General features: G+C 41.3%; 1 protein-coding gene across 1 annotated transcript; it reads right to left on the bottom strand.

The window, feature by feature from the left end:
- Positions 1-47: 47 nt before the first annotated feature.
- On the bottom strand, positions 48-15795 carry FAM177A1 (family with sequence similarity 177 member A1). The gene is given in 6 exon segments (XM_059474901.1): positions 48-2277; positions 3084-3181; positions 4860-4926; positions 11323-11499; positions 15533-15723; positions 15726-15795. Coding segments are annotated over 6 exon segments (816 nt in total). The 3' UTR covers positions 48-2064.
- Between the last annotated feature and the right edge of the window lie 1809 nt (positions 15796-17604).

Below are 17604 nucleotides of genomic sequence, written 5' to 3'. Positions count from 1 at the left end.
TAAAGTTTCAAAGACCACAGAGTTTTAAAGGAAAATCCATAGCCAACTTCCAGTTCAAAAATTATATTAAATATAAAATAACCAATTAATGCATTTACAGAAAAATTAAACCAATATGAAAGTAACCACTTTCATACAGTTTGCAAAAAAGGAAAGATTAAGTTAAGGCACAGTGAGTAATACAGTATTTCATACAAAGAAGGCAGTGAGAGCATTTGTTATGCAACAAATAGTAGGGAAAGGAAGTAAAAAAAAAACCAAACTGACATTAATTTATTGGAAGAAAAGCAAAGTATCCTTCAGCTGTCAAAGTATTACTCAAGCTATCTGATGTTTTCTTTCTTTGATGCTATATGAACTCCTAACAAGCTGATTTTCTGTGTATTCCCTTGGTGTTGAATCAAGCTCTCCTTTGCAGACATCCAGGGCAAAGGAGTGATTTTACACTGTGGTCAGCATCCTCTGTCTTACAATTCAGAAAAGGCAAAGAATGGAGTATCAAAGCAGATGGACTAGAGCTGATGATTGAATCTTCCTCCTTTGATTTTCTGTAGTACTGGAGAGCTACAGACAGATGAGAGGAAGCATTTGTGCTGCACAGGACATTAGTTCAGGCAGAGGGTCATCTGAAATACATGATTAATTCCAGAAACTAAAGAGCCAAGGTACCTGGCCTGTGGTGTTACATCAGGCTCCTCAGTTGGCACTGGGAGCAAGGCCAGGGACATGTCATGATACCCAACAACCCAATTTCATTAAGGACTATTTTAAACTTTTTTTTATAAATCTCAAAGACAGAAGTAATGTTCTACATGGTAAATAGTGCAGGTTCTCTGCTCCTTTACCTACAACAGTTGTCCACAGAAGATGACTGAGGCAATGACACCTGATTGTTGCAAAGTAAACTATTCACCTTTTACAAGCTACAGGTACAGTCACTGCAGTAAAACAGCTTAATTGGTATTAGATGTGGAGCTGCACTTCATTTAGACAAAAATAAAAATTTCTGGTTTTGTAAGTGCAGTATCACAACACATATTTATTTAAGAGAAGGAAAGAGTCCTAAGTTTGGTTTTGTTGTTTCTAGTTATGCATGTGTTCTGTGCTAATAGGATGAAAATTATCTGCAGTGGCACATCCCTTACTGGCAATTTAACATTCAACACACAATTTCTTTAGGTTACTCAAGTACACAGACTTGTGTAATCAATGTCCAAAAAAGTTCATAGTTCTAGACTGGTACTACATAGAGTGTACTTGATATCATTTGCACTTGATATCATTTAGCAAGACTCTAGTTTCTTTTCCAGACCACTGAGAGCATGCATTCAAGCACATGGGTCTCTTAATTCTTGGGCTTGAGAACATCCTAGACTGATGTTAGTTCTGAACTTTGCTACAACAGCACTGCATGGAGCAGCTGAGCACTATTGGCCCTCAAGAGTGCTGGTACTTGTTAGTAAGTTCTTAAGGATGCTTATAGCCTCCTGGAAGTTGGGATTTTTTTTACTTAATTAACAAAAAGTCAGTGGACCCTTTAATTAACATTAAATCTAACATTATTCTTTTGTGTTAACAACAGAAAAAATACATGCATACAACAGTGACAATAAATAGGGGGAATAAGACTGTTATAATTACCTTTGAGTTACAGGATATTAATTCCTATTAATCTATTCATAGAGAGCCAAGTTGCAAACAATGTGCAAATCAGGTTTTTAGAAGTAGGAAACAGCACTGCCTCTGCAATTCACAGGTGTTAGAGACACAGCAATTCAAAGAAAAGACATTTCTACTTACTTTACACAGAAATTAGCTCACACATTCAATTTTAGACCAAATGTTTGTAGTGCAATTTTCATTTTAACTGAAGTGCCAATTTGGCAGAATGCCTCAGCCTTTATTAGGCAGACTGACTGAACAGACATTGCCTAGCTCTCTCCTGATCAATAAGAATGGTAGGAGTTGTATTTCACTGAACAAGCATGATCCTATTTTTCCTGTTTATAGGCAGATTGTGACACCTGACAGTTCTTATTTCCTACATTATACAGAGCTTTACACTTAAGGAGGGACAGGAACTACATCCTGGTTATTTTCCGCAGTGGGTGGGCAATCTCCCTCATTTTCAAAGTTTACATTCACAAATGAAGAGCATGCTGTTGCTCCAGGCTGGTCTGTCTGGACAGGAGCTTCAGCTTGTGGCTTGTTCTGCTGTTCCTGATGCTGCCTTTCTGCTTCTTCTGACATCTTGTTTTCCTGTTCCTCCTCTTCTGCCTAGAAAGAGATAACCAGATTCATATGCTACTATTTACCACTTAGATTAAGTCTTTCCATAAGAACATAATAGTTACAAGGTAAGGACATTTGTTCCACTAGAAAACAGTCACTAGTTGATCATAAGATAAGATACATTCCAGAATTCCACTCCCATTATGGAAAAAAAAAATCCCCAAAAGTGAAGGATTAAACTGTGTTAAACACAGAAAAAAGACACATATCTAAATAAGCAGTTTTAGTTAACAGCAATAGTGATAGGTCTACCTCCTCTAAAGTTTTTTCAGCTCTCAATTAAAAAAAAAGTAATAAAGCTTTAAATATGTTTTCAGTCTCTTCTAAAGGAAGATTATTAAGGGTTAGGTTATTTTGCCCAAAGCACTGGCTATTTATCAGTATTGCCCCTTTATGCTTTAGAACAAACAGTAACCTCGTGTTCAATTTACCCTTGAGACTGTGTTGAACAAGTTTTAGAGTTGGAAAGTGTATTGCTAGCAGCAATACCCCTTTTTCAGTGTTCAGCAGCTGTCCATCCAACTTTCTCACAGTGTTGACTTAAAGAATGCATGGTACAAGAGAAACAGAGCAGAGGTCAGCACCCACCCGTTTCTAAGACTGATGAGCTGGAGAGAAAAGGCTGATGGATAAGAAAGCATTACCCATGCATCAAATGAAAACTGGAGGCAAGCTGAAATTGAGGGTCTAAAGCTTCATTTTAATGCTAGAATACAAATTTTATTTTTTAGAGTACCAGGAAAGACAAGTTGGGAGAGAAGGAGGGCAAGAACCCTAGCTCCCACACATACCTCTCTCTTCATTCTGTAATATTCATCAATGGCATATTGGTATTTTGGTGTGCTTATTCCCAGAACAGATGCAATCTTTTCCCCCAGGAAATCACACACTAGAAAATAAAGGGAGGTTTACATAGGATTTAGTATCTAGAAGAGAATTCTTGTACGACATTTTAGTATAAAAATTATCACCATCTTTCCTGAATGGTTTTCTCTAGTCCTACTTCACTCACAAAATACCACAAAAACCTGTGAGGTTAATCTCCTTATAGGTAATTATTAGCTGAATATACTAATAATTGCTCTTTAGGATAAAGAATGAACAAAAGGAGAAGAACATGAAATTCAGTGAAAATATATATGGTGATAGGGTTTGAATTCTTCTAGCTTCAGCTTTGGATCTAAGTTTGTTTTGCTAGGAATCAGTTAAAGGGTAAGCCTTGAGCTGAACTTCAACTGAAAATAAAGTTAGACAAAAGTACATGGGTACCAACTGTACTGGCAGTTCAATCTGGTGGTACTAGCAAACAGGATTTACTGACACAAGCATACCTCAAGTCAGTTTTAACAATGTTCTGTGTTCCATACTAACAGATTAATAAAACATTTGTTTCAGCTGTCTCAATTTTCAAGCTGTAGGCTACATTCAGTGCTACTTTGCTAAAACACATAGGGCGCAGTCAGAAGTAGGGAGCAGAGGTAAGCTTGTGTCAGTCAGTTTCTTTACCATGGTGATGGCTGCAGATAACACTGGTGGAGTAAAGGCAAGCAAGAAGTCAAATATTCTGCACTTCTAATTGCAAGGATGCAAATGACTTAGTCATCTTAGGGAAAACCCAGAAGTCAGTCACTGACTGCTTCAATGAACATTCAGAAAAATGAACTCTATAGATATTATGGCATCCTGAGTGCTCTGCAAAAGACCAGTTCAAATTACAGAGGTAGGAGCCAAAACTGAAATGCAAAGAAGAAAGGACTGATCTTCAAATTCATAAAGGACTTCTAAAAAAGGAAAAGCAGTATCTACCCTTGCATATGAAGAACAGATGCATCAAGGAATATAATTACACTGTACATTAGAGAAAAGGCATTTCTAAAAATAAGGATAGGTTAACTAATACAAAGACTGCCAAAAAATATAAAAAGATTCAAAATTATATGTACAATGACAGAAACTCCATAATATTTGTGGAAAAAACCCAATAAAGATACTTTACCTTGGAAAGAACACAGACTATGACAAGCATTTCTAAAACTTGGCAAAATTTTAAGAGGTCCATGAGTCAAATAAATGTCTGTGCAGTACCCTTGACAACAGTCCTGTTTATTTTGTAACCTCAGAAGTTCACAGTATGGCATGCAACCAGATGTGTTCTTGGGATACATTCTCATTGTCTTCAAAAAAACTGTCAGTTTAGTTACACCAGCCAGCATTCTTTACAGGTAACATCACACAAAATGGTTCCATACAAAATCTAATAGAAAATGGATATATTCCCTTGCCAGCATCAATCTATCTCCATATGAAGAAAAAGGGGGAAAAGTGTTCATCAAAAGAGTACTTTCTGATCATTTTTCCATGCAAGAATTGTTTATTAAAAGTAAAAAAAAAAAAAATTATAAATGCCTAAGGCAGGAGAGTACATCTCCACAGATTAAATACAGTTCAATTCGTACTTCTGAAAAAGTAACAAGTAGAAACCAAAGGTGATTTACAGTCTGTCAACATGACTTTGTGACTTTCAGTATTCCCCTTCTGGTTTACCCAAGAATTAAATAAAGCAATACCTGATAAGGTGGATGTGGCAACTCGCAGCATGTGAAACCACAAGTAGGGCCCCCATGTGAGTGTTGTCTGCAGGAACAAGAGCAGTGTGAGTATGTACAGCTGTGTGGCCATGGCACAAAACAACACATGCAGAACTGAAAATGGCTGGAGAAGAAAGACCTGCAATGTTTTCTGTTTTCCAGCTACTACCATGTTTTTGCTTTAAAATAAGTATAGACCAGGCAAGTGAAGCAAAGTATCACCATAAGATATAACCATGGTTTACCTCTGGGAAAATTTCTTGCTTTTTGTTTCCTACTTCCAGACTTGGGAAATGACAAGCAGCCAACTAAATTCTCAGCTAGAAAAAGCTTTCCACAACGTTCTGCATTCCATCAGGCCAAGAGGAAAAGTGAGGTAACAAAGTAGTCCCTCATTACAATAATGAGTGAACTGCAAAAGACTGTTTAAAATCAAACCAATCCTTCGAACATCTGAGGAAGAGGCTGCTTTAAAACATTTACAACCAAACAGGAATTATCCCTTGAAATCACACCTGGAAAACAAAGCCAGGAGCCCTGAGGGAGGGGGAGTTACAGCAGCTCTGGGGGAGCGATGGAGCCAAGCAAAGCAAAGCCAAGCAAAGTGAACCACGAGGAACACAATGGGAATAAACAGGGCTCAGCTGGGGCCACCTCAAACATTTGCATGTGAGTGAGGAAGTTTCTGTGAGGAGCCTGCACACCAGGGCACACAACATGGGACACAAACATGAGGAACTGGAGATCTGTGTGCAGCTGCAGGGGTAGGATCTCATCAGGATCCCAGGGATGCAGTGAATGCACCGAGTGCTGCTGTGGAGGGATACAGGCTGCACAGGAAGGGCTGGCCAGGAAGACAAAGAAAAGGAACTGCTCTTTGCACGACTGCTACAGCAAAAATACTGCAGCCTCCACACGAACTGATACATAGATACATACACAGTAAATTAAAGATTTATAATTAAATTAATTATAAAATAATGGGTGTGCACAGGCTATGCTTTTCATCGAGGGAACAGACTGTATCTGTTAAAAAAAAAACCAAACCAAACCATGTAATAAAAAGGAAAAGGGGAAAAGCAGATTACAAGCAAATGGGGAAAAAATTGTAGGCTTTCCCATTTGTGAAAAGGCAAATTCAACTTTCACAGTGAACTAAAATATGTTCATAGTTAACAGGCTGTTGTGTTCAGGTGAGCTCTTTGATCCATATTTCCCCTCAGAAAATATCTCTGTAGAAGTACCTTTCTTCTGGAAAGTAGCAATTTAAAGTGTTAGCTTTTATTAAGTAAAACACATGAGCTCTACTCAGTTATGTAAGTATTTATAACTTACTACTAAGAACTGTTTGGTAGTAACCTGTTTCTATGATCTTATTTAACAGATATGTGTACAGGAACAACCAATATTATTTTAAATAATACAGCTACAGAAACTACCTGGTATAGCCTCAGTATATATGTACTCAAGCACTAGGCCTTGGTGCTTTCCAAGCATCATCTCTACAAATCAGTACAGCAAGAAATTGTCTGTCAAGCCACAAACTCAAGTTGGGCAGGCTGACAAAAGGCCAGATGCTATATATTTTTGGCAGTGGATATGGAAAATGTCCTGCCAAGGTAAAAGTGTAAGCAAAACCGGCTGCCATCCAACTTACACAAAAGCACCTCCAGCTCATTGATTATGTGCTCAGTTGGCAGAAAGGCTAACGAGGAGTTTGTTCAGTTGAAGAAGTCAAAAAAAGTGCTGGAAAAGCTTGTTGCCACAGGTGCAAATAATGGCACTGACAGGGCTCTGCACAATCCTTCATGCTGAGGTGACAGGGTTAGAAAGCATTCATGCAGGGCACAGGACAAACAAGGGCCTGCTGTGTGCTGTAAGAAAGAACTTACAAGAGCCCCCATAATATTTCAGAGAGAAAGGACAAGCTGAGCTTCAACGTGACAGAAGTAAGTCAGACCCAGAACATTCTAACAAGTTGGTGGTAACACAAACGTGGGTAACAGCTGAGGCTCAGCAGACACAGAGGTTCTACTGCTACTCTTCCCCCACCACAGCTAAAAGTCAGTTTGGTACACTGGAAGCACTTCTAAGTTCAGCTTTGTGGGAGCCTCTGCTTTCTGACAAAGCCCAACCAGACATTTCCTCATCCCTGACAAGCAAGGCTTTGCCAGACTCCTCAGTCCAAAAAGTAACTTTCTTTCCAGCATCTCAAAAGGCAATATAAAACCATGAGAGAGGCTACTTCACAGGAAATGAACAGGAGAAAGGAGATGGTTTGGAGAGTAAACCACCAGGAACAAGGGAGCACATCCAAGGCATCACCTTTTTCCACACATTCCCCCTTTATCTCTCCAGGGTAAATTTGGTGCCTTCCCAGAGCACCTCAGAGAGGGAAGTACAAACGGCTGATGTCAGGCAAGAACTGGTACTGGGGAAACTGGAGCCATTCAAGTGACATGAACAGGGCTCTTAAGCAATGGCTCAGTACAAATTAATCAAATTAATCCTTGTCAGTGAAGTAGCTTTAATACACTGAGCTGGAAAGTAGAAAACCATACCCAAGTCAGGTCCTGCAGACCTGCAGAACCACATACCCAGACACTGCATGTCAGCTTCCTCTGGCCAGCCAGAGAAGCCTTCATCTTCAGTCTTTTATCAACTCAAGGATGCAGTAATATTGTATTTCTTGACAGGAAACAAGGGACAGTATGAAATACATACACGGTTGATAGTATTGCTCCTGCAATCACACTCTTTAGCAGATGTTTCTACAATGTTTAATTATATTACTCAACTATCCTGACTTTATTTTGTTGTCAAAATGGAAACCATAATGGTTTTGACAACTGATTTTTAAATTACAAAAAATCTTAATGTATCATTTTAATTTAAATAGGAAGGCACATAATGGATAAAATCACTAATAGAACCAAGGGGCCTCTGGTTCAATAACAGAGCAGGATTTTGTTTCCTAGTGTGGGACTGCTGAAGGGAGCACACATGTTCTCTTGAATTTCTGAATGCACCATGTTCCTAAACAATCCACATATGTATTTATGTTTGGCAGATTTCATCCCTAATAACACTTAAACTTTCAAAGGTATGTAGGGTTTCTCTTCGTCAGAGAAAATGGCAAAATGAGAAAAATAATAATATCCTGATTTAGGAAAAACTAAATCCTGTATTTAATAGTTAATATACACCACCAAATACATACTTTTTCATTTTTTACAGTGCCAAGATAAAGTTTAAATTAATTTGTTAATTAGTTTAATCAATGACTTTTCAATGCTATAATAGGTTCTTTTTGTAAGACATGAAAAACTTGGCATCTAAGACAAGCCAGTGAAAACAAGACCAGGAACACACATACCATACTCCATCAAGAGCTTCTACCATATTATGAGTTACTTGGTCAGTGACTTTTTCTCCTTCATCCTCAAATTCTTAAAAGAAAACCAGAGTTCGATGGTCCTCAAGAGAGAAATTTTTGCTATTTGAAGTTAAGGCCCGTTTAACTACAGGATATCAAGATAACCTTCCTGCAAGGATGTGTTTCAATCTTTCTGAGCACTGAAGGTTAATAAAATCAAATCCCTCCTGGAGCTTTGTTGCAGATGTCTTCTTGGGATGGATTCCAAAGTTGTCACACCAAAGTCATGCTGCTCACAGTTCCTCTGTGCAGACTCACACTCCACCTTCTGCCCACTCATCTAACAGGTGAACGCAGCAAAGAGTTTACACCAATAAATAGAAGGATCATCTTCTTAATTAATACAAAATAAAGTTTTGGTGGACAAAACCAAAAGAAAAAATATATATAGAGTGCAAACGTCTACATTTTAGGACAAAAGAATCAAAAACACATCTATACTATTAAAGCATTTGAATTTCAGTGTGAGAACATTCAGATATTACTGAATGCTATTATCTAAAAAATAATATCCAGTGTTCTGGATTAAAAAACACAAAGCACAATAGAATGGGCACCCCAGTCCAACAATGTTAATGAACTGAGTGCTGACCTACTGAAGCTCTAGAAGTTCTTTCAAAGAAAATTTAAAACTCAGCTCTTTTTGAGAATTGTTTTGTTGGGAGTAACAGGAATCCACCACACCAAGTGCTCTGGTTATGGTATTACCAGGATATATACATATTACTTTGCTTAGTAAGAAACACATTGGCATTGTCTGCTTAGCTGTAAAACACAATTAAACCAAGGTACTTACTGAAGATATTTCTTTACAACACAGCAAAATATTTGTTTCCCTTAAACTCATTCAAAAACTGCCAGGAGGCTAATACCAGCAGAGCTTTGATATTTCATGAAGGAAAGTTTCTATTCAAAATACTGAATGTGCTTTTTCTGAAAATAAACTGGTCCAGAAACAGCTATTACCTGAAACATACTTTTTTGTATCCCAACTGAGATAACAAGTTTTAGACATGCTGGTCTCAGCAAACTGACTATTTAATTGCTTTTATAGAAATCCTACCAAAAAAAACAAAAAAAAACCCATTTTAAAGCAGCTGTTGGCTAAAACACCAAAGCTCAGCTTGGACTAACATTTCTTCAATTGTCTGGCTCAGCTGGGATACACAAAGCATGCAGGAGATAAAGTAAGCCTCACTTAATGGCAACCCCTGCTCTAATCAAGTTCATTCTGTCCGAGGTAAAAAGCAATACATAATAAGGCATAGAGTGCTCCACAATAAACTACCCTGGTTTGGGGGGTGCTTTTATTAAAAAAATGTATTCAAAATTAAGGACTTAATAAACTATAAAAGGAGAATAACGCAATCTTAACTCCACCATACAATATGGGTTTTGGTACTCAGAAAAGAAATCTGTGTTGGGAAAGGAGGGGAACAATCATGCAGCATTCCTGGCTGCTGTGCACACTTGAGGGCTCTTTAGTTAAGTGTGCACGTGCACAGCAGCATGCATGTCTCTGTCCCCACAACACCTACACCAAGGCTTGTGAGCCTTCTGCCACTGCATCACCATGGAACTCTGCTACTGTCAGGAAATGGCACAAAAAATACACACATCTTGTTCCCTGATCATTGTAATCGGGAACAAAAATCTCTCAGACATCCACAGATATCTGACATGACTGCCTAGTGGGGAACAGACCTCACTCTGAAGACACCTGAACGTTACCATAACAGTCAGTAAGTTCACAGTTCCTGCCTTGATTTGAGAAGATCCTTAAGGAGGAAAAACCCACCCTAGTACCCAGCAAGGCAGCTTAACATCTCACTCATTGTTTGTGATTACAGTGCAGTTCTTTTCCAACTATATACTTTGTGTGTATTTAATGCTGATAATATCGCACCTGCTATCAAGCTAATGTTATTTTTTTGTTGTATACAATAACTGCCTACCAAGAAAGAGGGCAATGCCATCCATCCATGTAAAATGCATTGCAATAGCTTCACCTATTGGTGGAACCCCCAGTCCCACCTGAATTCCCACAATCTCACTGGAGCTTAGTCCTCAACCCACCTTTTTTCTTCTTCAGGATAAACTAGTTTTACAGAGGGGAAGAGAGGTACTGCTTGGCAGTCAAAGCAAACCTCTTATGGTCCACCAGTTCTTCAGAAGAGCACAAGCAGAAAGTCAAAATCTTCAGTCCCTTCAAGAAAGCCAAGCTCTCCCAGGATGGATACACATACTAAAAAATACAGGGTCCACTACTCTAGAGTAAATAGAAAGCTTCAATCACAACATTTCTTAATTATGGATTCCCAAACAAGGGTGCAGGAGTGTCAGGTAGAAAGCAGGGCACTGTTGTCCATGCGTGCAAGGCCTCTTCTCTGAAGTGTGGGAACAAGCATCTCCACAGCCGTGCCTGCCTCCATTCACAGGCTGAGCAACATCCATCAACACAAATGAACATTACTTACATGGACTAGGCAGGTCCTTCAAAATCTGGTCTTTATGTATCATGAATTACACAAGTCTTCCTTTATTTCTGCGAGTCATCTGTTTCTTTCCCTCCTTTACTCTTTTAATTATATAAAATTGTTGTTATGGTGACCCAAAATTACAGGTTTAAGTCATCAGTGTCAACAAACATAAGGAAAAAATGTCTCCTTTGCAAATTTTTTTTTTAAGCAACAGTATAAATCAAGGTATCTACTTGTATCAACACAGCAAGCATTATTAGAAGGGAAATGCAGGAGAGGACAAACTATAACTGTGAAGAAATTAAACCCATTTCTAATTAATAAGGCTACTTTAGTGGAAGTGAACTTCAGGACAAAACTTCCCAGTAATACTTTTCACAGATTTCTGAGTCTGTTAAGCCAATCAAATTATTAGAATTTATAATACTAAAGACTGTATCAGATTTGTGACACAAAAAATTAAGTATAAAATGTTTATAGCTGCCCAGTAAACCAGAAGTAGTTATTTATCAAGTAAAATACCTACAGGATCCACAGGTGGCAACAGGTCTTTTTTCTCTTGTTCATCTTCCTCTTCATCTGTGCTATATTCTTCCATTGTTTCTCCACTTGCAAAATGAATAACCCTCCTTGGAATTTTCTTTTTCTTTCCTATGACACCCAGCTCCACATTCTCAAAGCCACTTTCTCCCTTTGAAAGTTGCTATAAAGGAAAAAAACATCATTATCTCAAGTGCATGTTTCTGGAACTGGAAAGTTCCCCCTTAACAAACTTCATGAGATATTTAAAATATCTTAGATTAATTAGCATTTACAGTGGACACTTATTAGAGCTTGCCTGTAGATAAAAGACTGAAACATTCTTGTTTGCAGATATGTAAAAACCAATCCCTTCTCTAAAAGTAACAAACAGGTTTCTTCTGGGGGGTCATGTTTCATTAAATAATTGGATAAGCACAGAAATATCAATATTTATAGAATAAATATTTAATATTTATTGTTGGGTTTGGAATGAATATCTAATGAAATTAATCAAGTAGTTCATAGGCTGTAGCTGCCTCCTTGCAAGTTCAGACAGACACCTCTAGCACAAAAGAGAACTGAATAACCAAGCAGCCAGGCTCAAGCCTTAAAAAGATGCACAGAGGAATCTGCCCCTGTGGGCCTTCATCAGCAACCATGAGTAGTGCAAGGGACCAGGGTAAAAGGACAACACTTGGTTTTGTGGCTAAGAACATACCAAGTGAGAAGTCTGGCTGTGTCCTCCAACTGCTGAATGCTACAATGCAGCCTTTGGGTCACAAGAATTAAGAATATATACTTCTAGTTCAGAAGCCTGTCAATAAATCCTTAGGCTAGACACTCCTGCAGGCAGAGAATTTTAGCAAGGTTTTGTATTGCAGCTCTCAAAACAGAGCCTTCATCTTGGTAGAGCTTTTAGATGCTGCTGCATCAAATGCACAAAACTGTGCTGGAAACATTTCTGTCATATAGAGAAGGCAGAGAGGTTAGGAAATGCCAACCACATGTTTTTAATGTACCATGAAAGTTTTTAAAAATGCATGAGCTCATGTAATTTGAAACCGTATCACAAGGAATGACAGGCACAGTGTGTGCAGAATCCAGGTTGCATAAAATGCATTCCAGTTTCCAGCTTCTTCCCTACACAAACCTAATGATCTCCACAGAGCGCAGTTCAAAATTATAAATAAAAATACACATTTTAACAGCTGTAAGACATCCCTTTATCACTGCAAGTGCAGCATCACCATCCTCATCCTCATGCTAGATTACACAACACAGCTTTGCAAGGCAAGCAGCTTGGTTAGCAGGAAAGACAGTGGGGACGGGGGAGAGAGGCAGCAGAGGGTCCTGGGGAGCAGAACTGCTTCCCTCGTTCCAGCCAGGATTGTTCCCGTGCCCACAGCGAGGAGGGAGGCGGGCAGAGATCACGGGCTGAGCTCCACAGCTCCCTGCACAGAGGGAGCGCCCATCCACCAGAGTGGCTGATTCCCTGCACCACCGCTCCGCAAATCTGCAAGTCATCTCAGCTCCCCAGCACCTCTCTGGCCGGCTCGCACGTTCCAGGCATTTTCCTGGAGGAGCACAGCAGAACCCAGCAGCAAGTTTTCAATGGGCTAATTCGGCTGAAACAGTATTTTCAGGCAGAATCACATTTTCACACAGAAAGACAAAACTGACTATCTGGGGCCCAGTGCAACCTCTCTGCTGTCTATCAGTCTTGGGAACAGAGCAAAGCTACAAAAACACAAATGCTGAAAACAGCGAAGCAACCTGAGCCCAGGGAGCACTGCTTGCTGCCATTATAAAAGTGCCACTTCCCGGGACTCCGTTCTGTATCTTTTTGTGCAAAAAGCACCACAGAATCAGCTTTTCATGAACATTCCACACTGCTTTATTGGCATCATACAATGACACTGTTTTTATATTTAGGCACAGTACTGAAGAGCACTGTTTCTTGCAAACACATCATAAATATCACTGTGATTAATAATAGCAAGCAATGTGAGCCCCTCCTTAAGATTTATAAAAACACAGTCCCTTAATCTGATTTTGGCTCATTTAGTGCAAATGCTTCAAATATTTTAACTTTTAAAAAATGTGATTTAATATTTCAGGTTTTAAAAGCAAGCTTTAGTTCTCTGAACACCCTCCCACATACACTACCTACAGCAAGCAACTCCACATAGCTGGTACTGGTAGAACATTTCAGACAAACACAGTAACTCAAGGCAGTAAGGATTCACCAAGGAACAGTGAATCTGCTTCCCTTAGTAATCTGGCTCAAAGTCCTACATCATTAAATAAAATAATGCATGTCATCTGTTGTTTTGGTTATTACCTAGTCAACAAACCTGTGTGGGTTTTAGTCATCACTGGCCTTTTAAGTTTCACCTGCACAGCAAAAAAAACCATCTCTCCCAGGTGTGAGCAGAAAGTTCAGCGCCAATAAATTTTATCTTTCCAAAACTGTGGTAATGCAAATTTATTCTAGAGTTATCAACTAGATTCACTTTATAGCTCAAAGGTTACGATATTTCTTATTTGACAATTTATACTTTTGATCTTTCTTTATGAATTTGATCTTCTTTTCCAATTTAAGAAATTTTCACAAAGACCTTTCTTCTAGTGTGTGGCTTTAGTCAGGTTTCTGACCTCATTTTTTTTCCACAGGCTCCTCCTTCTCTAACACATTATATGATCTTGAAAGACTCAGCATTTGTGGCCACGTCACAGAATTATTTACTTTGGCTTCTATTCTGTCAGTTGTTAGACACGAAGGCTGGTCAGCCTTGTGCTTTTGGCACTCTAGCTAACACTCTTAAGGCCCTCAATAAACACTGTAAGGCAACTTCCCCTTTCTTTTAAATGTCCCCTTGGAATTTTTCTTGGCTTTATGGCACACACACAAACCTTACCTGCCAGGCAGTCAGGATCTGAAGCTCCTGTTCCTTGTTTATCCTCTTTACACCTACTCTACCTCACCCTTTGTCCAGAAACAGAGACAGAGCAGGGAACCTTGACAGGGCTGATAGAATACCCAGCACAACAGAATTTTAGTCCGCATATAAAATGCCAAAATAAATAAACTACTGTTAAGGATAAGGTGAGCCTGGACACCTGCAGGCAAGCTGGGAGGGCTGACACAAGTAGTATTAGGTGATGCAATAACATAAAGTTTCATGAAGGAGACAAAGAAGAAAAGTAAAATGAAATAGGGAGACTAGGCTATAGACTTTGGCATCTTTTAACCCTGCATTTGACATTTAACCTGTCAAATGCAGGAATCTTTTTAAGAGCTTATGAACCAAAGCACCAAAGTGTGTGATGCCCACATTCCCAGAGAAAGACGAGTAATTCAATTTGCACAGATCCACTGACCAGACACTGCTAGTCACTAGAAGGCTGATAACAGCTAATTAAAAATATTTCTACTATGCTATCTTGGCTGTCTTACTGATTTTTTTGGATAATTTGTTTCTGGCTAGGGTTGGAGGGGAGGAGTGTTGTTTAGGCTTGAGCGATTTGGGTTTTTTCATACTGCTGGTTTGACTTTCCACCCTTGTGTCTTAACTGAAATTAAACAGCATAAGTCTTTCAGAAACAAAAGACAAGATGACAGAGCCAGAGGACGGCTATGAGAAAAGACACCCTCCCAGCAAGGCTCGGAAAGGCACCACGAGCGGGGAAGGGGCAGCGGCAGCGCCCACAGCGCCGGGGCGCCGCCGAGGCCGGAGCGAGGAGCGGCAGGACCGGAGCTCGCCGGGCTGCGCTGTAATTAAGAGCTGCTGTCCCCGATCGCCTCCCACGCCTTCGCCAACTTGACAGCACGGAGGGAAGTGGAAACCTGTCTCACTCTAATATTTATCAGGCTCGTTTGTCAGAGCCATTGTCCGCCGGCGAGCAGGAGACACTGGAGACACGCGCGCCCGCCGCGCTGTCTGTAATTACAGCGCGCTGGATGGACGGGCAGACGGCTGACAGACAGACAGACAGACAGACAGACAGACAGACCTCCTCTCCCGCGGGCGCGCCACGGCACCCCGCCGCCACAGCGGGGACCGGGGGCTCCCCCAGCCCCGCGCACCCCAGGCCGCGGCCGCCACCCCCGCCCCGGCCGGAGCCGCCGCGCCCTCGCCCCGCTCCGGAAGCGGCTGCGCCCGGTCCCGCCGCCCGCCCGGAGCGGCCGGGGAGCCGCCCGCGGCCCCGCTCACCTGCTCGGGCTCCATGGCGCCGGCGGCGGGCGCGCAGTAGAGGGTGATGGCGGCCAGCCCCTGTTCCATGCTCCCGCCCGCCGCGGCGCCGGGGGAGGGCGGCAGCGGGCCCGCCGCGGCCCGGGGAGGCGAGCGCGGCCGGGCGGCACCGCCCGCCACACCGCCCGCCGGGGCGGTGCCTGCGGCCCGCGGGGCCGGCCGCGAACAGGAGCCGGCGCCCGGCCGGCAGAGACTGGGGCACCGCCGCCACCGGCTTCCGTCATTTCGCTTCTCCCCGCAGCCCGGCATTAACCTGAGCCGGGAGGGAGGCGCGGGAGAGGCCAGGGGCGGCCGGGCTGCCGGGGACAGCCGTACCGCCACGGAGGCGGAAACGTACTGCGCTGAGGGAAAAGCACCGTTCTGGGGCAACACGCACATCATCTCCCCAAAACAGCGTGAAAACCTGCAAAATAATAGAATAATATTTTAAGAAGCAGATGGAGTTCCTTGCCAGTAGTTAGGGGGCTTAGTAGCCCAGGACCACCCTTGCTCAGCCTTGCAGCATTGGGTGATGATTCAGGTAACTCAGCCCTTTGTAAAGAACGAACGAACCCTTGAACAAGAAAGAAATGCAGACCAAGGGGGTCCTGGCCCTTGGGCTGCGGCTGGGTGAGAAAATAACATGCATGCCCAGGAGAGTGGGAGAAGTGTTTGCCAGGTGAGAGATTTGCTCAGTTGCTCCTGGAGAGAGGTGGGAGCCCTTCTGTCTCCAGTGTGCGCTGATCCCGGCAAAATGTACATTAGTAAATGTGAACTACCAGTGAAAACAGTTGGAGGTGGAAGCATCTGAAACATTCTTTTTATGGGATTGAGAAGGGAGCAGTTTTAAATTATTTGGAGGGGGAGGGGGTTGAACCAATGGCTGTAACATGCACTTACATGACAGCAAGAGCCGTCTTTCAATCCTGCATCATTAAGAACAGTTTCCAAAAAATTACACTCTATAGCACAATATGGGCTCTTAGACACTTGCTTAGTCATATCATCAAAGCATAATCCAGAGCCCATGACAAAAGCCCAGGTAAAGCACAGACGCCTCAAACTTATACCAGCATAAGGCAGAAAATGTTCCTTGTGAAAAGGGCTGACATAAAATGTATGATTACAGAAACAGTAACTACAGAATGAAAGGTTAGACTGTTATTTTAGACACTACAGGGCTGAATATCTGCTTAAGGGATTACAACAAACATACATCTCTTAAAGTTCCAAAGAAACAAACTAATGTTAGGATACATAAATATTTCTTACCCTCAACAGAGTATACATTCTGCCTCAAGAGCAGCATTAAATCATCAACCAACCAACCTGCTTTCCTCCACCTCTGCTGTGGTTATAGCAGCTGTACAGTCATATTGAACTTAATCTTTCACCTCCCAGAACAACTGGCATTTGCAACTTGGACAAGTTTAATAAATTTAGCACATTAATGTTGAAAGTCCTATGGAAAGGTAAAGAGTTAACAAATAAAGCCATAGCTGTTTGTGTGTGTGAATAGTTAATTGTCCGGCTTCCATCACACAGCTATCCATTGACCATCATAACCATTTCCTCTTAGCAGGCTGCTCAGCAGCAGCCTGAGCTCAAACAGCTCAGACAAAAGCTTGTCTGACAGCAGCAACAGCTTTCAGCAAGATCTACACAGGAAGACAGACCTCAGTCTTCTAAGCACTTCTAGTGAATTTCGCTTGACCCTAGCTCTTCAAGGTTCTTGTATGCTAGACAAAACTTTTCTGAGATGTCATAGAGGGTGAGGACAAAAACCCTAATGCAAGAAAATGGTGCTGGGAGTGTTGTTACACGTTTGCCAGGAAAGTGTTATTTGCATCAAGATATGAAAGGCCATGTAAGTCACCAGTCCATTTAGATGTGCTCCTATATAGTTGAACTCTTGTTCTTAGTGCCTCCATCATGGATGTGTTTTTTTCCCAGGCTTGAGATCCTCAGGCAATTTTTCTAAGCAGGCTCCAAAGTATTTTCTACCTGGCTTCCTAATGTAAGAGCAATATACACTTTGTTAATTCCAGCATATA

The sequence above is a fragment of the Ammospiza nelsoni genome, chromosome 6, assembly GCF_027579445.1.
Source record: "Ammospiza nelsoni isolate bAmmNel1 chromosome 6, bAmmNel1.pri, whole genome shotgun sequence".
NCBI lineage: Eukaryota > Metazoa > Chordata > Aves > Passeriformes > Passerellidae > Ammospiza > Ammospiza nelsoni.
Note: the sequence above shows the minus strand (reverse complement) of the source record. Positions and strands in the feature narration are given on the sequence as shown.